This window comes from Pleurodeles waltl, chromosome 8 (assembly GCF_031143425.1).
Source record: "Pleurodeles waltl isolate 20211129_DDA chromosome 8, aPleWal1.hap1.20221129, whole genome shotgun sequence".
In the NCBI taxonomy this organism is placed as follows: Eukaryota; Metazoa; Chordata; class Amphibia; order Caudata; family Salamandridae; genus Pleurodeles; species Pleurodeles waltl.
The window spans coordinates 75,150,993-75,173,399 of record NC_090447.1 but is presented as its reverse complement, the minus strand read 5'-3'; the positions used below and the strand labels follow the sequence as shown (position 1 = coordinate 75,173,399).

The following is a 22,407-nucleotide window of genomic DNA, read 5'->3' as shown; positions in this document are numbered from 1 at the left end:
CAAAGTGATTCCTTAAGGAGGCTTGTCCCACTTATGCATCAGTTCTAGCATCTCAATCAAGACAATAATGTATTGTTAAGATGTGAACAGACCTTCATGTGGCTGCCTTGTAGATTTCCACAATGGGAATATTCCTTATTAAAGCAGTAGTCTCATACCTCTGGTGGAACGGGCTGCTGTTGGTTTATCTGTAAAGTTTTGTTTGCTTTTTGATGGCACAATCTGGATATAGATTGTTAAGATGTGGTTAGACCAGTACCACAAAGGTAATAATTCACAAGAAACTGTTAGACTACCAAACTCAAAGACGGAAGGTTGAGATGAACCATTTGGCCTCCGAACCCGATGAGAAGGTCCCATCTGTTCAGACATGTACAGAAGATCTGTGAGCTACCACTGCTGGGGCCACTCAGGAGCTAGCAAAATCAATCTCGCTGTCAAGCAAGACAGGTTGATGATCACAGCTGGAATCAGGGGTATCGATGGAAATGGGTAGAGAAAATTGCTGGACCGGTAAATCATAGGGCATTACCCTTTGTCCCAGGTTGGGAGAACCTCAAGGGAAAGTCAGGGCAATTTTTGTTCTCTGTGATAGGAAAGAAATCTATATTTGGGAAATGCCAGGCACAGAAGACATTGTTAATGTCAGTCATTGAGGACCCATTTGTGATTTTCTTGAAAAGATCTGCTGAGGGAATCACATGGGTGTTCTGGACACCTGGAGGATGGGCTGCAATGATACTTGGGCTTCTGGCCAGCAACTACTTCCATATGGTTTGGGATTCAAATGATAAGGCCCTGAACCTCATTCCTCCTTGTTTGTTCAGATAGTACACTGCTGTTGTGTTGCCAGTCTGAACAAGGAGTGAGTCAGTCTTGAAAGAGAGTTGGAAAGATTTCGGGGCCAAGGGAACAGCTCTCAGTTCCAGAAGGCTGAGGTGGTATGTAATTTCTTTGATGGAGCACATTCCCTGTATGTGAATGTGATCACTATTGTCTGTTATGGGATCCCCCTGATGAAGTGGCATTCCAAAGAAGAGACTTTTCGATCGACGCCACCATTTGAGAGATTTTGCTATGTGGGAAAGGGTGATATTGCCTTCCCAATTGCTCAAATACTAGCTCCACTGATCTTCTAGAAACTTTTGTAGTGGTTTCATGTGGAGGAGGGCATTCAGCGTTAAAAAGATGCAGGATGCCATTGAGCCCGGTAGAGATGACACTTATCACTGTCGGATGAGGACCTTTTGTTGGAGATTGACATTTCAAAAGTATAGGTAACAGTCTCTCTCCCCCAAGGATACACTTTAGCTTTATTGTTATCGATAATCGCTTCTACTTCTAAATAATGAAGAGATTGCACCAGAGATGAAGTAGATTTTCGTGAAATCTGAATGAGAATCTTTGCCTTTAAGATACACCTCATCAGAATTGCCCTACACTTCTGCTTCATACCCTCATAAGAAACAAATGTCAACACATAATTTATCTCTTCATCACCCTTAGTACAAGTTTTCCTCTCTCAGTATATGAAATTCTTTTTTATAGTTTGTCTGCCTCCACTGGTGTTGCACATAAAACAAATTCTTTTGCAGAAATTCTGGAAAATATTTTTAGGTTTGCCAAAGCATGTCCAGTTTGTTTCAGGATTCACATCATGTCACAGTATTTAAATGTCTACTTATTCTTGGAGATTTCAGGTGGAGAGTGTCTCATAAGCGTCTTCACTTGAAAGCTCAAAAGGTTGGACAGGATTTCACTTGGTTTCTAATTGTCTTTTGCATTTCCTCTTCTCTGTACTTAGTTCACTATCTCTACGGCAAAGGTGGCCTGCTGCTCCCACAATCTCTTCAAATCAGGATGAATCTTAGTCACTTTACTGCAAGGCCTCAAATTGTAGTGCTTAGTTGTACAACATTTCTCCAACGTAGGACATTATTATATTGAACTATCACTTTGGATAATTCAATGTAAATTCAGAAGCACACTAAAATACATATACGAAGCACAGATTCAAATTATGGATGCCTGAGCCTGGCACTCCAGAGCATGTTATTCCATTAAGATTAAGACTATAAAAGTCAGCTGCCCTTGAACACTGTTTCTATTCCATATCTGTATGGTGTCCAGCCCAGGTAAGTAATCAGAAATATTACAATGTCTGGACAAAACACTACGTCATAAAAGACTCTTACATGTGCAAATTTAGCACATTTCATTCAACATCTGGACAACGTGTTATGCTAAATTACCTTCCTCATAAAGATGCCAAACCAAGAAACCCGCTACAGCATTTACAGGCACAAAAGCCCCCATACCCTAAGAATAATGTACAGATGTCTTGGTGAATGCATGAACAAAATGGTATTTCTACATGGTGCATATAAACAAGAAATATTTTTTTATGTTAGTATGTATTTCTGAGATATGTTATTAAAAATACAAATAAAAGCAATTATGCCAAAGATGATGACACAACCGTGCCATTAACATAGATGTCATCCTACAATAGTAGAGCTCTGCCTTACCTCTTCATCAACAACTTCTTTGATGCTTTCCCGGATGCACCGTGGTGGAAAGCTCATTGGCTGGCTGTAATCCGAGTGAAAGCCTCTCAGAGGGAAGTCCATTGGCCCTCTATCGGGCAGGTGGTGAGTTCTCCCAAGTTGTCCTCTCCCCACAGGGCCACTCTTGCTGCTAGAATAGTCTACTTCGCTCAGTGTCCTGGCCATCTGCAACACCGAGAAGGAATGATCATCGACAGTACTTTGTGTTTGCCTCATGCTGTTATGGGGCTCCGAGCCAAATGTCACCCCTACATGAGGCACTGAAGTGTGGGAAGGCACTGGGTTATGTTTAGAAGGCAACTTAGGCTCAAGAGTTTCACAAAAGCCAACTCCAGGCTTAGGCTTGGTGGCTCCAGTCCTGGCACTCATCTCTTCTCTACCAACACTACCCTTGGGTACAGTAAAGCCTTGCATCTCTTTTGAAGAGGCATAAAAAGGATTCTCAACCATTTCAATCTCCACACACTTGGGGAGAGGTGGAGGAGGAAAATCTGGTGGTGGGAGGTTCATAGTGCCCACATCATCATCTGAGGAACTCTCCTCACCTTGAGTTTGTGGATGACTTGATGAGGGCTGGTGACGCTTTTCAAGCTGTACAGGCACAGTGATCTGAACTTTATTCTTTGAAGCAGGAGGCTTCGTCAGTGTCAGTGGACTCTGGTTGTCTGCTGTGAGAAGCTGGTGTGGTACCCCTTCGAGCACATAGTAGGCAGGGTTATTGAAACAGTTCTTCATACCAGTTCCCTCCAGATCTGTCTGCGCATCCTGTTTTGTCCTATAGCAAAAAATAAATTAAGAACTTAAACATTTTAATCTGTTCTCAATGTATGGAGACTTGCGTGGAACACATAAGAGGACCCCAAGGAGCCCAACTTATATAACATTAACTCTAAGCTCTTTAAGTAATCTAGCTCAAGATAATTTATCACAATTGCTTGTGTTGTAAACTATCAGTGCAGCAGATAAATGTCACAACATGCACAGTACTAAGAACATAGGTGAGAAAACTACAAATCAAATAAGGTACTTATCTGTGTTAATGCTCTTTCAGGTGGATACTCTATCTAACCACATATTCCTCATTTTGTCGATCTTCCCTGGCACCATCCTCGATCTGGAAAACACCAGCTCCTGGGCACTGGCAGATGGTGCAATCAGTGTCTGTTATGACTCTGTCTTGCCTTCAGATGTGTGTCCTCAGAGCCAAGCACAGGCGCTACCCCTGCGCGCTGACATCAGTTACTTTGATGACATTTTCTATGCCATGAGACACAGAGATTAACTGGCAAATTGATAATATTCAGAGCGTTGGATTCCTAATTTGGAGCTTTTACTGCATCAGAACGTAAACACGGCAGTACGATGAGGAGGGGGGTTACCATCGATAACACCTTATGTGCCTTATGTGGTAGAGACACATTCTAGTTGCAGATTCCTTAACCTGTGAATTTCCCCCTGGTTTTAGCTTGATTCTGAGGGATTTCTGAGCAGTAACCCTGCACGACATTAGGTGGCGTTGATCAGCTCCACGTCCGTCGTTGGCATCTCCGTGCCAGATGTAACATCGCGGGTCCTATATAGGCGCCACTCTGACGAACTGACGTCAGTTTCTTTTCATGACTTTCCACACCAGAAGCGCAGAGCCATGAAGAACACTGACTGCTGGTGTGTCAAAACTAAGACCCTGAAAGGGGAGTCCCTGTCCCTAGAAATCAATTTGCAGAGCAGGGAGGTTGGGTGGGTCGATAAGGAACCTGCAACTAGAAAATGTCTCTCCCAGATAAGGCATTACCAAAGGTAAGTAGCTTGTTCATCTGACAAAAACTTCTAGTTGCAGATTCCTTACATGTGAATAGATACCCAAGCTATACCATCCCCATAGAAGGGTCTGAGAACCAAGATCACATTAGAAAGTTCTTCAGGACCGAATTAGCAAAGTACCCATCCCTACGGATCTGACTCTCCAGGCATTAATGTTTGGTGAACGTGTGCAAGGATGCCTATGTTGCTGCCTGACAGATATCAAGGACTGGAAATCTGCATGCTAACACAGTGGTCACAGGAGTAGTTCAAGTAGAAAGAGCATGCAAGCCTTCAGGGGGTTTCTTTTTGGCCAGTGCGTAGCAGTTCTTAAAACAGAGAATGAGCTATCTGGAGATAGTCTGCTTCTGCACTGCCCAACCTTCTTTCGCACCCACATTACGGACAAAGTGCTGATCACCCACCCGGAACTCTTTTGTACGATCAAGGTAGCACGCCAATGCTGTTTTTGGGTCGAGGCGGAGTAGTCACTCCTCTTTCTTAGAAGGATGTGGGGATGTGTAAAAAGTAGGCAAGGTGATGGATTGGCCTACATGAAAGGGCCTACAACTTTTGGCAGAAAAGAGGCCCTAGTGCATAGCACCACTTGCCTACAACTCACTTACTGTGCAGACAGATGTAATGAAAGGCAGTTTTCAAAGTGAGAAGCCTGAGAGGACAACTGTGTAGAGGCTCGAATGTAGCGCACATCAGAAAGGTCAAGCCCAAATTCAAATTCCATTGGGGCATAATGAATAGGGCTGGAGGAAACATATCTGTAAGGACTTTAAAGAACCTATTTACAATAGGGGACTTGGAGGTTGATCAGGCAACCTCACAAATGCAGAAACTGCAGATAAATAATCTTTGACAGTGCCCATACTAGAGCCCTGAGTATAAACAACAGAAACTCAGAGAGTGGGGCAGAAAGGGCATCAACAGACTTGTCTGTGCACCATGCCACAAATTTCTTCCAACAAAAAGATTTTACCGTTTGGAAGGAGGAACGCCTGGCTGCCAAGAGAATGTTACAGACTTTGGGTGGAAGATTCAAAGCTGTCACCTGTCGCCGCTCAATCGCCACGCAAGAAGGCAGAGTGGATAGGTTTGGGTGCAGAATCCTTCCCTGTTGCTGCAACAGAAGAACCTCCCGAAGGGTCCGTCGGATTGGAGGATCGATTAACACACTCTACAGATCGGGATTCCAGACTCTCCATGCCCAGTCCAGTGCCACAAGGATTAAGTGGAACCAGCCAATCTTGATCTTCTTGAAACTCTGAGTAGAAGTGGTATGGGTGGAAAAACGTATAGGAGGCCAGAGTTCCATTCGAGATGAAAAGCATCTCCAACCGACTGCCGCCTTGGAAACATCAACGCACAAAACTGCTGTCACTGCGCGTTCTCTGCAGAGGTGAACAGATCCAACCAAGGCTCTCCCATTGCTGAAAGAGATCTTTCACCATCTCCAGATGGAGACTCGATTTAAGATCCAGAAGACATTTTCAGCTGAGTTCAGCTGCTCTGGCGTTTACAGAACCCGTCAGACGTTGAACCACCAGGGATATGCCATGCTTTTCCAGCCATGTTCGGAGGCGCAGAGACTCTTGACAAAGGGTCCATGACCTCACTTCGCCCTGCTTCTTGCAATACCAAAGGTGGTGGTGTGAACACCTGCACCATTATTCTCTTGACAGAGGGAAAAAATGCCTTCAATGCTAGCCGGATATCATGGAGCTCCAACAGGTTGATGTGAAGGGCAGACTCCTCTGGAGACCAGATGCCTCCATCTCCACCTCCCCCACATCGCCACCTCTTCCTAGGAGTGATGCGTCTGCCACTACTGTCAGATCTGGTTGGGGAAGCAAGAGGGATCTGCCTCTGACCCAATCGTGGTTCGTTAACTACCACTGCAGATCGTGCCCAGGTCCCTCTGAGATCGGACCTTGCGAGAGAGATTCCCCTGATGCTGCACCCACTGGAACTTCAGCTCCCACTGCAGAGCCCACATATGCCATCTGGCATTAGTCACCAGCAGGATGCAGGAGGCCATGAGGCCTAGCAGCCTCAGAGTCATTCTCATCGAAATCCAGGATAGAGGCTGAAACATCAGCATCATTGCCTGGATATCCTTGTCATGCTGTTTTGGAGGATAAGCCTGAAATTGCACTGTGTCCAGAATACCTCCAATGAAAGGGAGCGTGTGAGAGGGAGTCAGGTGTGACTTCAGTACGTTTACAGTGAACCCCAGCGAATGCAGGAGGACCGCCGTAGTCTGGAGATGGGAGACAATAGCCTGGAGCGAGCCCGCCTTCAACAGCCAGTCGTCGAGATAGGGCAAAGACTGGAACCCCTGATCTGCGCAGATGAGCTGTGACCATCACCTTGGTGAATACCCGAGTGGTGCTGGTAAGGCCAATGGGGAGCTCTGTGAACTGAAAGTGCCTATGGCCTACCGTGAAGCACAAGTAACGTCTTTGGGCAGACAGAACGGGAATATGTAACTAAGCGTCCTGCAGTCCAAGGCTATTATCCTCTCTCCTGGGTAAAGGGCAGAAAATACCTGAGCCAAAGTGAGCATTTTGAACTTCTCTTTCTTGAGGAAGAGATTGGGGGATCAAAGGCAGAGGCCCTTGTCCTTTTTGGGTACCAGAAAGTAGCGGGAATAGCAACCACAACCCACTTCTGGCTAGGAATCTCTCTCTACGGCTCCATTGGCCAATAGAGATGTAACTTCCTCATGGAGAAGGGATAGGTGATCCTCCGTCATCTGATTGTATGATGGCGGCATGGATGGAGGGGTAGCCTCGAAGGGGAGGGTGTAGCCCCTTAGGACTATCTACAAAACCCACCTGTCTAACGTGATGGATTGTCAGTGGAGCAGGTGATGGTGAATCCTGCCTCTGAATGGCCCCTGGTGAGAAGTCAGACTCTGAAGGCTTAGAGGTTGCTGCCAATGAGGGTGGGACAGGGAGGGGGGCATTCATATGCTAGTATCTGGAGAAGTATCCAGTCTGCTGGCCTCCCCAAGTTTGTAAGCCAGTTCATAGGGTTTTGTATCTGGTATTCTAAAGGGTCTAGCAACCACCCCCAGTCCTCACCATAACTTATGCCATAAGAAAGGGGCTCAGGATCCAACATGGGAGGCGAGGCTCCTGCCAGCATCGGAGTTGTCATCATACGACGCCCATCTGGCTCCGTGTTAGGAGTCCAGCAGAGTCGGGTTGTCCAAAAATGAGGCACACAGCCTCATAAAATTCTTGAAGTTGGCCAGGGTCACTCCGGCTCCCAGAAACTCAGCCAACGGATGAGGAGAAGTTGAAGAACGCTTCAACTTCTTGCTTGTCTTATGCCTCGACTTACCTGATCGTCCCGAGGACTTGAAGTGGGCTGACGAGGATGGAAGACTCAGCAATCCCTCCAGGAATCTTCCTCTCAACAGGGACCTTGACTTGTGTGAAGTCTAATGTCGGACCACCATCAGCCTCAGGGACCGCTTCCTCAAATCCTTTGGATGCCTAGCCCGACACCTGGAGCATGACATCGGGTCGTGGTAGCGCTCCAGGCACCAAAGACACATTAGGTGCTGATCCGTCACTGACATCACCAGTGACATGACCCACAGGGCTTAAAGCTGGCCTTCCTGGATGACATCCTCAATGCACCAGGAGTAGAAAACTCAAAAAAGTCTTTGACAAAAGTCGAAAAAAGGCCATTCAAAAAGTGACTGAGGGCTAGCTCTGTTAGGATTGACATTAGTTGGTGTGGAAACAAAAGAACTGACATCAGAGCGCCGGGGTGGCACCTATACAGGACCAGACATCAGAGCGCAGGGGTGGCACCTATATAGGACTAGCAACGTCATATCCAGCACAAACACCAACGATGGATGCAGAGTCAATTGACATCACCTAACTGCACGCAGGGGTACTGCTCCGAACATTCTCAGATCAAGCTGAAGCCTGAAGGAAATTCATAGGTAAGTAATCTGCAACTAGAAGTCTCTATCAGATTCAAGTATCCACCAGAAAAAGCATTAGCAAGTAAACTGTTCTCCTGATGGATACTTCTAGCTGCATATTCCTCACCTTGTGAATCAAAACAAAGGAGGAGGGTCTGCATTGTAGGCTTTACACCTTAAAAGTCTGCAGAGCAGGGCTTGCAAAACAACTCTCCCTGCAGACTCATGAGCCGAAACAGCAGCAACTGATGAAAGTATGGACTGAGGACAACTTGGTAGCTTGGCAGATGTACAAAACAGGAATATTTTGTGTTATGGCTGTAGTAGTGGTCTATACCCCAGTAGAATGAGTCCAAAGGAACAGAGAAAAATACATTTTGCCAACACCAGTGAAAAGAACAATCCATTGTGATAGGGTGAGCTTTTGGACAACCTTTGTTTTCTTCGCACTAGTTAATTTGACAAAAAAAAACAAAAACAAAAATAATCAACCCATAGGGATGGTGCACTATATTTAAAATGTTTGACGTGACTTTTTAAACATTTTTATGTGTCTTGGTACAGAAATAACTCATGAATTCATTTTTCACTACTGCAAGGACCATCTCTCCCAAAGAATAATATTGGGTTACCTTATTACATTTGATGAGTGGCATTGTTTGCTTGGGAACAGGTAGAATTGTCATCTTTGGTCTCTAGAAAATGATAATTTAAAATCCTCTAATGGTCAAGCCAAATTTGAACTCATAATTCTCAAAATTTCACTTTTAGAAAGTTTGCATTTTGTTATTTTGTTGTACTAACCATTTGGTACCTACAGTCTGTGCGCTGAGTCACATGAATAGGGGTAGATGGCAGCAGGCCTTTGTGTATTCCCCCTTGACAGTGTCACAAAGGGGGTTGGGTATTGGCAAAATGGGCCATCCTGACAGGATGGTTGATGGGGAGGGGTCTGGCAACTGCCACACTTGCGCTTCCATAGGGGGTGCCTACTTCACTCACAGAACTTCACACTAGCCTTTTGTCATCCCATACATCTAGGGGCTGGGGAAGGAAGGTAATTCCAGAATCAGATGTAGGGGGAAGTCTAGAAGTTTCTCCCACTTAAAGCTGGCACCAGGTATAAATATTCGTCCCTGAGACCGACTCTTCAGAACACTCTTGGACCTGTGGACTGTAAGAAAAAGGACTGCCTGGCTGTTTGAGGACAGCCACCTTCCTGAGGCCTGCCTTACTGTTACTACCAGAGTGTCTCCAAGGGCCAGTGAACTGGCCTCTTGTTCTGAGCGACAGAAACACAACAGGCTTCTGACTTTGTTTAATCGGAACAGAAGAAGAGCGCCACATCTCAAAGCAAGTGCTCCAATCGCCAATTTCAGACAGATGGCTTCATCAAACCAACGGAGCATGTAACCTCTCAATGCTGGACCTCGCACAGCAGCCACTGATCGACGGCTTCCCCTGCACCAACCCATTGCGATGCAAGTCTCTGCAAGGCAGCCCTGGACCTGTGGCTTCATCAACCCGACACAGAGCGACATCTCCACACTAGGATCGCAGTTTCTTATTGGCAGCTTCGACTGCACCGATCCTCTCGACGCTGGACCATGCATCACAGCTCCAGCTCAACGGCTCCTCGATGCAGGTCGATGCAGACTTTGTATCTTCATTCCAAAGGACACAAGTATTATCACAGCAGGGCATACTTGGTCCTGTGCCCGGCCCGTGTCTATTGCAGTCAGCCTGAACTTGTGACTTTGTCCCAATACAGCACGACCAGCTGAACAAGTTACTTACCTTTTGGTAATGGCTTATCTGGTAGAGACTCAATCTAGCTGCAGATTCCTCACTTTGGAATAATCCCAAGGATCCACTGGATCTGGAGGTTTTTGAGAAGTACCCTTGAGTGCCAGTAGGTGAAATTCTTTTGCTCTGCGTCAGCCACAGTACCCATAAAGGTGCCACCCTGGCACACTGACGACAGCAACTTTTGTGACTTTCCACACTAAGTTCATGGAGCCATGAGAACTGACCTCTAGTGTGAAACACCTGGGCCCTGAGAATGGTGCCCCTTACATGGCAATCGGCTTGCACAGTGGGGAGGATGGGATGGTCAGTGAGGAATCTGAAACTAGAAAGAGTTTCTACCAGATAAGGCGTAACTGAAGGCAGGTAACTTGTTCATCTGATAGAGACTTCTAGTCACAGTTACCTTACCTTAGAGTAGATACCCTAGAAATGCCTCCCCGTGGTGGGTCTGCAAAGCCAATTTCAAATCAAAAATTCCTATTGGACCAAATAGGTGAAGTGCCCATCGTGAAGACCAGACTGTCCAGACAGTAGTGCTTGGTAAACGGGTGACACAAGGCCCACATTCCTGCCAGACAGATATTCAGGATAGGGACTTTGCAGCCTAACCAGTGGTCACAACATAGCTTTGGTGGACGCAGCATGCAAACCCTCAGGGGGTTGCTTATTAACCAATGCGTAGCAGATTTTGAGGCAGAGCACTATCCATCTTGAGATGGTCAGTTTCTGCACAGCCTTCCCTTTCGTCCACCCAAAATTCTTTTGTGTGATCCAGATAGAACAATGCTCTTTGGAACCTGATGGTGGAGTCTCTTCTTTGGCGGGGTGAGGCGGAGTGAAGGAGTTAGGCATGGTGATGTTTTTGCCTACACAGATGGAAGCCACAACTTTGGGAAGGAAGGAGGCATATGTCCGGTAGACCAGCTTGTCTAGGTAGAATGTGGTGCAGAGAGGATGTGCTGAGAGTGTCTGCAATTCAAGAGACTCTCCTTCCCGATATTATTGTGACTAAAAGACAGTTTTCATGGTCAAAAGCCTAAAAGTACTGTGCAAAGGCTCAAAAAGTGCACACATCCAGAAGGCCAGAACAAGACTCAGATCTCACTGGTGCATGATGAATGGCCTGGTTGTGTGTGTGCACGTGTGTGTGTGTGTGTGTGGTGAGGGGGGGGGGGTTGTGCTGCAAGCCTCTAAGAAACTGTAGAAAAGTACCCTTTTTAAACATGGTTAACCCCCATTTTTACCCTGGATTCTTATGTGGCTTTGACTGTTAGTGCACTAGGTCCCTACTAAACAGGTCCCTAGTACCACATCTCTTTCCCTTAAACTGCACAGTTGTTTTGCACAATTGGCAAACACTTTAGCTGCCACTGTAAGTCTCTAGTAAATGGTAACCCTGGTACCTAGGAACTGGGGGTATTAAGGAAAGTCTCTGAGGGCTGCAGCACCAATTGTGCCACCCTCAGCGGCCCCCTCACATAAGCCACACAGTGCTGCCATTGCAGAGTGCATGTGTTGGTGCAGGCGAAACTGAAAACACAACCTGCAGCACACCCTTGTGTGCCTGGTCCTTTATCACTGAATGTGCCAGGTGTAAGTCACCCCTAAAGCTGGGTGTATTCAGGCACATGTGAAGGCATATATGCATAAGCAAATATGTCCCTGCTGTGTCTCTGTCGAAACAGACATAGTGTGTTGTGTAGCCATTTTAGTTATAGCTCCATGCACGTTATTTTAGCAAACTAGGCCTGCAGATGTGCACTTTAACCTAGATATATTTTATTAAGCTTTGTTTATTATTTTAACAATAGCCACATTTGCGGTCTTCTTTTATTTATTTCTATCTAGGTGTTCTTTGCCTAGGTCAGTACTGCGTTCTCAAACAAGACATTTATTTCCCTCTCTGCTTTTGTCAAGGATGCATTATGATAAGTTGCCGGTAAACCTGGTAACGCTTTGTCTCTGGTATTCATAGAAACATACACATCCTTATGTAGGGACATTTTCTGAGGACATCAGCCATTATAAAAACATTTCACTGTCCCATACGCGTTAGAGCTACAGCTACTTATGCAGACTTCAGGCCTCTTGCTCAGGTATGAGGGACGTCTTCCCGGGGGAATCTGAAGGGCAGAATTAGAGCTTCACATGCTGTGCTCTAACATGGCCTAGGTAAGAATTATTTCAATGATTCTAGTGACAATATGGTAGTGTTATTTTTATGCTTCACTATCCTCGTCACTATTTTAATCCTGTCATGCTTCATCGTCCTGGTTATTGCAGTGCATGCATTATCTAAGATGCAGGTGCTTCATTAAAACCTTATTGAAACATATACTGCCTCTGATTGTCCCTGTAAATGTGAGACTAATGTAACTGAAAGAAATGGATGCGATCTGAGTGACCACGATATCCCTGAGGAGTCAATTGTGTCATGCGCTCGGCAGCCCAATCATCCTAGCTGTAGGGTGGGGATGAGGCACTGCTAGTTAGCCGGCGCAAAATCCGGATTAGGCCAACAGGTGTCACCTGTAGGTGATTAGACTCAGTCTCCCACACGCAGGCGATTCTGCCGTTCAAATCCAGTAGTCTCATTAGAATAATGAAGGCCTACTCGAGAAGTGCACAAGGAGGCAATTTTAAATGCATGTGCTAGACACTGGTCATTAGGAATTCCCCAGCTACATGATGGCTTCTCTGAATCCTGGGATGTTTGGTATCAAACATCTCAGAATAATAAACCCTCACTTACCCCAGTGATGGATTTATTAATAAATGTACACAGAGGGCACCTTGGAGGTGCTCCTTGAAAACTTACCTAGCTACTAGTGTGTTCACTGACTGGTTCAAACCAGAGCAGCCACCTTAGACTGAGTTCAGGCCCCCTGAGGTGAGGGTCAACGCTCTTGGAGTCCCAGGCCTGCTCTGGGCAGAGGTGATAACACCTTGTCCACAGCAGGCTGGACAGTCCAGGGTGGGGAGCTTCAAAGGCCTTGCTGCCTTTGAAATGCAACCCAGGTTTCTCCAGATTGTGGGAATGACCGACCCCCACTGTCCTTATCTCACTTTTACCGTCAGCACAGGTGGAACAATTAGTTAATTTGGAGGAGAGTCACGTCACACCAGTCCCACCTCTATGGTGGACAAGCTGAAGTGGACATTACTTTTCAAATTCCTCCATCTTGTTTGGAAGGAATAAGGCCACTAGGATTAAGGTTATACGCAATGTAGGAAAGTACCCTCTTTCTTGGCATGGTTACCCCCATTTTCTGCCTGTTGTCATTGTGTTTGACTGCGTCCACTGGGATCCTGCTAACCAGGACCCCAGTGGTTATGCTCTCTCCCTTAAAACTTGGTACCTGTACCCTTTTATCCCAACATGAGACATACTGGTACCCCCATATAAGTCCTTAGTATATGGTACCTAGGGCATTGGGGTACCAGCGGATCCCCATGGGATGCAGCATATATTATGCCACCCATAGGGAACCCATGCAAAGTGTTCTGCAGGCCTGCCATGTCTGCCTGCGTGAAATGGGTGCACGCACCCGTTTTCTCAACAGGCCACTGCAACAGGTCACTGTAAGTCACCCCTATGGCAGGCCCTCTCAGCCCAGAGGGCAGGGTGCAGGTACCTGTGTGTGAGGGAACCCCTGCACTAGAAGAGGTGCCCCCACGAACTCCAGCTCCATTTTCCTGGACTTCGTGAGTGCGGTGATGCCTTTTTATGCGTCACTACCTATGTCCAGCTACACAATGGTAATTCCGAACCTGGGTATGTTTGGTAACAAACAAGTCGAAATCATACCCCAATACTGCTGCCAGTATTGGTTGTATGATTCCATGCACCCTGGGGGCTCCTTAGAGGACCCCCAGCATTGCTCCTACCAGTCTTCTGGAGTTTTCAGGGCAGCCAGCACTGCTGCCACCCCTCAGATAGGTTTCTGCCCCTCTGCTGCTTCAAGCAGAGGAAGGCAGAACAAAGGATTTATTTTGGGAGAGAGAAGCAACAGCCTCCCCAAGCCACTGGTATGCATAAACCAGTCCACACTGGTTCAGGGACTCCCACAGCCTGCTCTGGTGCAAAACTGGACAATTGAAAGGGGAGTCACCACTCCCCTGTCCACCACCACCCCAGGGGTGGTGCCCAGAGCTCCTCCAGAGGGTCCGAGGGCGCTGCCATCTTGTATCCAAGATTGGCAGTGAACTCTGGGAGCATCTGAGTGGCCAGGCAGGTGACGTTAGAGCCCCCTCCTCATAGATGCACGTATCCGAATCATCTTATCGAAAAAGCATTCCCTCACGATCCTGGATGGGATGTCAGCTTGCAAAGAACTGGCATTTGCTGTTCTGTTGTTCCAAGAACAGATCGAGTCCTGGCTAGCCTCATAGAAAGAATATCCCTTCCAGTGTGGATTGATCCCGTGGACAGGGGTAACAATCTTGTGTCTCCCTGCTTGTTGATATAGCACATGCCGGTGGTATTGTCCGTACATATCATAACTGAAGCAATTCCTATTCTCGGCAGCAAAGCCAGGAGGCTGAGAAAAATTGCTCTTAGTTCCAGCTGGTTGATGTGCTTGGCCTGAGTTGGAGACCACTTCCCAAGGATTTACAACTCTTTCAGATGTCCTCCCCATCTGTGTAGGGAAGCATCTGTGGTAATGACATAGTTGGGAACATGAAGTAGGAATGAGAGGCTTTTGTCCAGGAGGTGTGGTCAAGCCCACCAGCTTAGAGGCAATGTAATTCGAGGAGTGACTGTGATTAGTACGTCGAAGGATCCGTCTACTTGCAACCACTGCTTCTCGAGGTCCTCTTGCAAAGGCCTCATCTTTAAGTGAGCAAACGGCAGGAGATCTATGAATGAGGACATCATCCCTAGGCAGCTTGTACAGACGCACTGAAACAGACTTTCTTGTTTGTAGATTCAAATCTAAATGCTGTAAGTTTATGTTTGTCCTTCGATAGGAAAGCTTTTTTCGGTATGGTGTCCAAAACTGCTCCCAGGTATACTATATGCATCAATGGCAGCGTGGAGGTTTTGAGATGGTTGCTCATTAGCCCAAAGTTGTTGAATAACTTCAGGCAAGCTGAAGTGATTTCCATCCCTTGACTGGCCTACGGTGCCTTGAATAGTCTAGGTGTGGAAATACCTGATGCCCGGAGCTTCTCAGTGCAGCCACCACAGGATATAGGCATTTAGTGAAAATGTATGATGCTGACTTGGAACCAAAGGGAAGAATCTTTAACTGGTAATAAGTGCCCGCTACTGTAAATCTCAGGAATTTTTGATGTTTGAGATGTATAGGGAGGTGGAAATATGAATCTTGCAAATCTGAGTTGTGACGTGGTCCCTGTGGTTTAGGGGCCTCAGGATGTCTGAAAGTGTCCTCATACGGAAGGATTGCTTTTGTAGGAACTTGCTCAACTTCTGTACGTCTAGGATGGGTCGCCATTCCCCTGATTTCTATTGTATTAGGTAAAAACAGGAATAGAATCCCATTCCCTTCTGGGATGGAGGAACTCTTTCTAGCTCTCCCTTCTTTAACATGAAGCAGGCTTGTTGTTGAAGTAAGTGAAGATTAGGTGGGTGCACTACCTTTTGGGGAGTCGTAGGCAGTTGTTGAATTAATTCCAGGGTGTGACCTTGGGGGAACAAGGTCTATAACCCACTTGTCTGTTCCACCAATGATGAATGTAACTGGAAATATTTGCACCCACTGGTAGTGAAGTACCGGGAGTAGCAGACACACTTTCTGTTGCAATCTTTCCCTTTGAGAGACCTGTTTTATGAGAGGGCTTGCTTTGTTGTAGGCTGCTGTAGGCGGTGGTCTATAGGACTGCTGTTGGTAAAACAGCCTGTATTTTTGGTGATAAAGTTGTTGAAATTGCTGGTAAGTACCTCGATATGTAGAGAGGCCTCTTCCACAAGCTTCCCTGAAGGGCATTTTGTGGCACTGTGAAGTACCCAGTGACCTTGCTGTCTCCGTGTCAGCTTTTATTGACTGCAGTGCCTCATCTATATGTTTCCCAAAAATGGCTTCTCCATTGAAGGCCATGTCTAGTATTTTTGCTTTTTTGCAGCCATCTGACAGAATCCCGTAGACACAAAGTCCATTGTGCAGTCAATTATTTCCAAAGATGTTCTCTCGCTCTCTTGCAGTAACTTCTTAGCTTCCATCTGTCTGTCCTCAGGTACCAGATCAGAGCTCCAATATCCAACCACATCTGTCAGTCGTGTGGGCTAAGGCGGCCAGAGCATTATCCACCCCACACTGTAACTGCAGACATCGAAGAGAAACATTTGCCTATATTGTCTAGGCATCTGTCTTCACGATCAGGAGGAGCAGAAACAGGTGTAGAAGGATTTTTTTGAGCTGCATTGTGCTGCTTGTGCAATAACCAAGTCCGGCTTTGGATGGCCCACTAAACAAGCTGGTGAATCTTCAAGGGCTTTGTATTTCTTGTCTATTGGAGGCAAGGAAGCGGTACTGTTGCTGTGTTTTGCATGATTTGAATTTCCTCTTGTCAGGTGTAATTCATGATTGGGATAGCAGGCACTGATTTTTGTGCTGGCTCCTTAAAATATGTAAACTCATACACAAAACAGTCAGATGTATGGACTGTCATTGGAAGCAGAAATCTATTAGCAGCCCTCTCCATTAGAATATGAAGACCTCCTATATCGTCTGGAGGAGAGTCTACTGGGGGGTAAGGATGGTAAAGATGGTGTGGGACGTAGGTATTCCTCCCATTCTTAGTGTATGCAATTGTCAGGGATCTCGCTTTCTTCTTCTTCGCTAGATGATGAAGGATCCTCCTGAGGGGGAGCAGCAATGGTGGATGCTGGAGTCATCCTTGGCATCATTGGAGGAGGAATGCGCTATGGAGTTTTTGGTAATTGCAGATGAAGAGGAGCAATGAAACGTTCAGTAGTGGCTGGCTAGGACGGAACAGGAAATTGTGTTTGATAATCCTTTAATATGCCCTGTAGGTCCTGCAATAAAGATAGAGGTACATGTATGAGGTTGCTCATGACAAGGGAAATGTTCATGCGGAAGAGGAGGTTTATCAGTAAACCTGGGTTCCAGATAATATTTGTCATAAAATTGTTCATCTTCCTAATCTTGATCTTGGCACTTTCCTCTTAGTTCCGAGAGACTATGTGCTGTTACAAATGGTCCCTCATTGTTGGAGTCATCTATGTCCAGCAGATAACTTGGAAGGTGTGCTCTGGACAAATAAACATCTTAATTTTTTTTATGATCGTCAACGATGTCGTGATCGAGCTTTTAAGGGCTGTCAGTGGTGGTAATGTCTTTGTCGAGTCAGTCAGTGCCGTCAATGGTGGGGTCGTCATCAACTGGGCTGTAGTCGACTAACTTCTGTGGTGTTGTCGGCGCTTTAGTCAACAAGACCTTTGTTGACAAAATAGATGTTAAGGCAAAGGTGTACGGAGTCGTGGTTGTAATCGATATCATAGTCGACATTAAGGTAGTACTTTGCTCTGGTCGCCAAAGTCATAGTCAAAAACTTTAGATTTCACCGTTAACTGCTCTGAAGAGGATTTTGTACAGTGCATACCAGACCTTTCTGGAGGAGTTGAAGGATGGGACCGACTGAGTAGAGGAGATTTTTTCCTTTCTGTCCTGGTCAGCTGTGTCGTTGACAGACTCATGATGAGACTTTTTTAAGCCCTTTTTTGATGTTTAAAGCGTTCTTTGTCAGAAGACCTTTCCGTTTTGGATGACCTTTTGTGGGAGGTCGCAGAGGAGTCAGTGTCCTCATCTGAGCTGACAGTTGTTGAGGTTTTTGACCTTTGTAGCCACAGTAAAAGTTTACCCTTGCAATTTTTTAATATTTAAGATGAAAAGGTGCGACACATTTTACACTCTTTCACCTTATGTTGAGGGGGTAGACAGTATATACAATCCTTGTGTGGATCATCTACATGCAGACTTTTCTTTCGACATGAATCACAGGGTCAAAATGGATAAGTTACTTACCTGTAAATCCTAGTTCTCTTCCAGGGGTATCCTCATCAAAGTCATAAACATTGAATATTCCCGCCCTTGTGCGGGGACCCCGGAGCATATATAAAATACACACATATTATACATGTGTAAAACAGCAATGCAGGCTATAATGTTAAAACAGGCTAAAATGCTTTATTTCTATGAAGTTTTTTTTTAAAAATTTTAAAATTACAATAGAGAATAAATATCTACCCAAGCCCCCAAAACTGGGCTTAGGGAAGTAAGCAGCAGTAAACTCTAGAGAAAAAGAGAAAAAACTGCATTGAAAAACAATGGAGCATTCTTAGCCAATAGGCTGCATGCAGGTTAACACAGGAGAACCATAAAAACTTTGGCACCGTGCCTTTTAGACCCTGAGCACCTCCAGTATCCCACCATGCCTCAGGGGTGAAGGAAAGGTGACTGTTGGTTCACAGTTAGGTCGGTTCTTTTTTCCGGCTTCTTCTGAGAGGATCCTGGAGCATTGAGCTCTCAGTTTTTCTGAGTTTTTCTCAGAAAAATCCTTTAAAAAAGCGTTTTTTCCTTTTCCATTCGACAGATAACATCTTTGTCTGAGCTTGGCAGTTTTTTCCGGACAGAAAAATGCCTTCACTTTTTGTCAGAGGCCCTGCTTGTGGGAAGAAGAAGGCCCAGTCAGACCCACACTCTCTGTGTATAGTGTGCCTGCCTCAGAGTCACTGCTCTGACACTTGTAAGCACTGCAAGAATATGTCAAAGAGGACTCTGAAGGACAGAGAAAAGATCAGGCTACATGGGCTTCAGGAGAGGCAGAAAACATCGTCCTCTTCACTTCCCAGACAACCAGCAGGCCATTCTCAGGAGAGAATGGCTAGGTCGACGTCAGCAGGTAGGAAAGTACCTGTTTGTTCCCCGTCGACGGCGATCTATGCCGGTGAGACGGTGGTAGCGACGTGACGTCGAAGGAGACTGCGTCGAGGGAACACCATCACAGGGGCAGGTCTCCGTCGACGGCAGCCCGCCAATCGACGTCGAGCCATCGCCGGCGTGCCAGGTCGCCGCCAAAGGCTGTGCGCCCCCCGACGTCAAGAGACACGGCGTCCAAATCGCCACGACGGCATGAGAGGCATCCGCCGTCGGCTTCCCACCGCTCCACGTCGAGGCACACGACGGCGAGCAGGTCGAGGTCCAAAGATCGCCGTTCGACGTCGAAACACTCTACGTCGAGACACTCAACGTCGAGGCAAGAGCAACCGGTGGGGCGCCCGTCGACACAGCCGTCGACACAGGTTTTACCTGTCCCGCAGAGAGTAGAACATCGCCCCACGCCAGACAAGGCCACACCATCTCCAGTGGTCTCCATACCGAGCGACTCATCTGTTTTTCGGGATGTTCAAAGTCAGGTGACCAATACCCAGGGTATTGGTGCAGTTCAGACGCTGGAGGGTGCAGTGCCACCAAACTTGGCCCACTGGCAGGGTTTGTCCTTGCAGTCTTTGGTGTGAAGTTTGGTCCAGCTGCAGCGTCTGGTTCCAGAGTTAGCGGCCGGTCAGTGAAGCTGGCCTCACTGGCTTGTTGGTTCCCTTGTGGATTTTAGAGTGGTACCTTCATTTTGGAGGGAGTTCTCTGGCTATTTGTGAAGCCTGGCGGTCCTCTGGGGTTCTTTAGAGATTTTCCAGTTGCCCAGTAGCTCCTCAGTGGGTCCTGGGTGCAGCAGGCAGGGTTTGGCGACTTTTCTTTGTACAGCAGGTCCACAGTTCTCGTGTCTTGGGTTTTCTTCTTGCTGGTCTTGTTTCGTCCATCGAATCTGAGTTCTTGGTCTAGGGATGCCCACTAAATACTGTATTAGAAGGCGTTTTAGGGGGAACCTGGTAGTGGCCAATGGGCCATCTACCCTAGGATGGCAACATCCAAGTGACCACTTTCAGTTGGCAGAGGTCACATCCCTACACCTGATTGGCTATCTTCCTTCCATCCAAGATGAAGTCAAATGAAATGGAGCGGTCACATCGCATGCAACACCTTGGGGATGGTGCACGCTAGGTGGGGCCATGCCTCCTATTCTTTGTTTAGTTTTCCCATAGTTGCTCCCACCAAAAGTGGCGGTTCTGTAACTGGTGGGCAACTGCTGCTAGCAGTAGACCTGGGGTTCAAGTTTCCAGGGCGGTAAGCCCTTTGAAGCTCACCGGCATTAAGGTGCACATTCCTGAGGGAGGGGGAGTTGGCACCTCCACACAGGAAGGGCTTTGTTCTGAATCACAGAGGGCAGAGGCCTTCACCCCAGGGATGTAGACTTGTGTCTGGAGGTGCCAGGTTGGATGTGACCAGCCAGCAACCATGCCAAGGTAGTTAGCTTTTGCAGGGGGCACCTCTAAGGTGATCTCTGGGTACATTTTATCATAAATCCAACACTAGTACCAGCTTGGATTTCTCATTCTGAGTTGTTTTCTAGAAAACAACTCAGGGTTCAAAGTGGCCATCATGTAGCTGTGAAACTCATACTGACTAGTGTCCAGCACATGCATTTAAAATGGCTGCTCTTTTCACTCACTATGTCCCAGGTCTGGCAAGGACACAGTGGGGGCATATTGCTCATGCAGCTATGCCCTCACATACAGTATAGTGCACCCTGCCTTACAGCTGGAATACCTTCCAGAGGCGTGACTTACCTATATGGTATGCAGTGTGTAGTGGACAGGGCACACAGGCAGTGTGTCATGTCGAGTTTGCATTTTAGGGTTGCATCAAGAAACTCAGCCTGCAATGTCAGTGCTGGGTGCCTATTAATGTATGGCCCTATAGGGTGGCACAATCGGTGCTGCTGCCCTCAGAGGCCTACCCTTAGTACCTCCTGCCCTGGGTACCCAAATGCCATTTAGTAGGTACTTATGGTGGCAGCTAAAGGTGTCTCCAATTGTGCCAATGCATCAAAGCACTTTTTGGGGAATCAGACCTGCCCCAGGGAACCTGGTTAGCAGGGGCCCTGGGCACTAACAATTTCTAGGCTATATTATTTACCAGGCAAAAAGTGGGGGGTAACCATGTAAAAAAAAGAGATCTTTTCTCACGGTTACCCCTAAGTTTTTGCCTGTTGTCAGTATGTTTAGACTAGTACACTGGGATCCTGCTAACCAGGACCCCAGTGTCAATGTTCTCTCCGCTACATTTAGTTGGAAAGAAACTTTTACACCCCACAATTGGTATACTGGTGTACCCATGTAAGATCCTAGTATAAGGTACTTAGAAACCCAGAGCATTGGTACACCAGGAGTCCCCCATGGGCTGCAGCATGTATTGTGCCACCCACGGGAGCCTATGCAAACTGTGACTACAGGCCTGCCATTGCAGTCTGTGTAAAATGGTGCAAGCACCTCTCACCCAAGATATAAGGTTTGCCTTATATCATGGTCACTGCACTCTGACTCTGTAGGTCACACTTGGCCCTTCAGCCCAAGGGTAGGGTACTTGGTTCTCAGTGTGAGGGCACCCCTGCATGAGCAGAGGTGCAACTACAAGCCCCAGACTAAATTTTCTGGGCTTTATACGTTTGGGGAAGCTATCTTAAGTTATGTAGTAGACACTAGTCAACACAAGATGTCCAACTACATTAAAGCTTCACCAGACCTATGCATGTTGGGTATCAAACATGTCGGAATCATGAAACTACATGTACTCTGGGGGTTCCCCTGGGGATTCCCCATGTCTGCCTGTACAGCCTTGCAAGGTCTGCATGCCAGCTTGGGCTGCTGCAGACCCCAGCCACCTGCTGCTGAGCCTAACTTGAGCAAAGGAAGGCAGGATAAACTATTTCCTGTAGTGGAGAGATGTGACCACCTCTCCCTTAGAAATAGGCGTCAATGGACTGCTTTGAAGGGCACATTTGGTGCCTTCCATGCATAAACCGGTTCACTCCAGTGCAGCTGCCCCTGGCTCCCGCTCTTGCACGAAACCACACAAAGGACAGGGGAGTGTGTAGAGCTCATCCCTTATGGCTCTGTAGTTATGCCAGGTGGCCACTTGATTATGCCATCTTGGAAACAAGATGAGCAGAGGTCCCTGGGAGCATTTGACTGGCTAGTCCAGATGGGTCGATGTCCCTGACCCCCCTGATAGGTGGGTCTTTGCAGAAAGTGTCCAATCCCCTTCCTGGGTTACTTAAGGGATCCCCTGATGGCGGGACCCTAGATTCGTCTGAAGGTCTCCTCTGCAAGACACTTCTGCAACCTGGACACCGGAACAGCTGCTGTTCTTCACTGGGACTGACAGCAAGACTGTA

At 46.9% G+C, this 22,407-nt stretch overlaps 1 protein-coding gene across 2 annotated transcripts in view; it reads right to left on the bottom strand.

Annotated features, from left to right (window-relative positions):
* INPPL1 (inositol polyphosphate phosphatase like 1) overlaps positions 1–22,407 on the bottom strand; it is an 818,513-nt gene that overhangs the window by 42,148 nt on the left and 753,958 nt on the right. For both annotated transcript variants that reach the window (XM_069203762.1, XM_069203763.1), the window contains one exon: positions 2,529–3,342. In XM_069203762.1, coding sequence (XP_069059863.1) covers positions 2,529–3,342 — 814 coding nt within the window. The remainder of the gene's footprint in view (positions 1–2,528; positions 3,343–22,407) is intronic.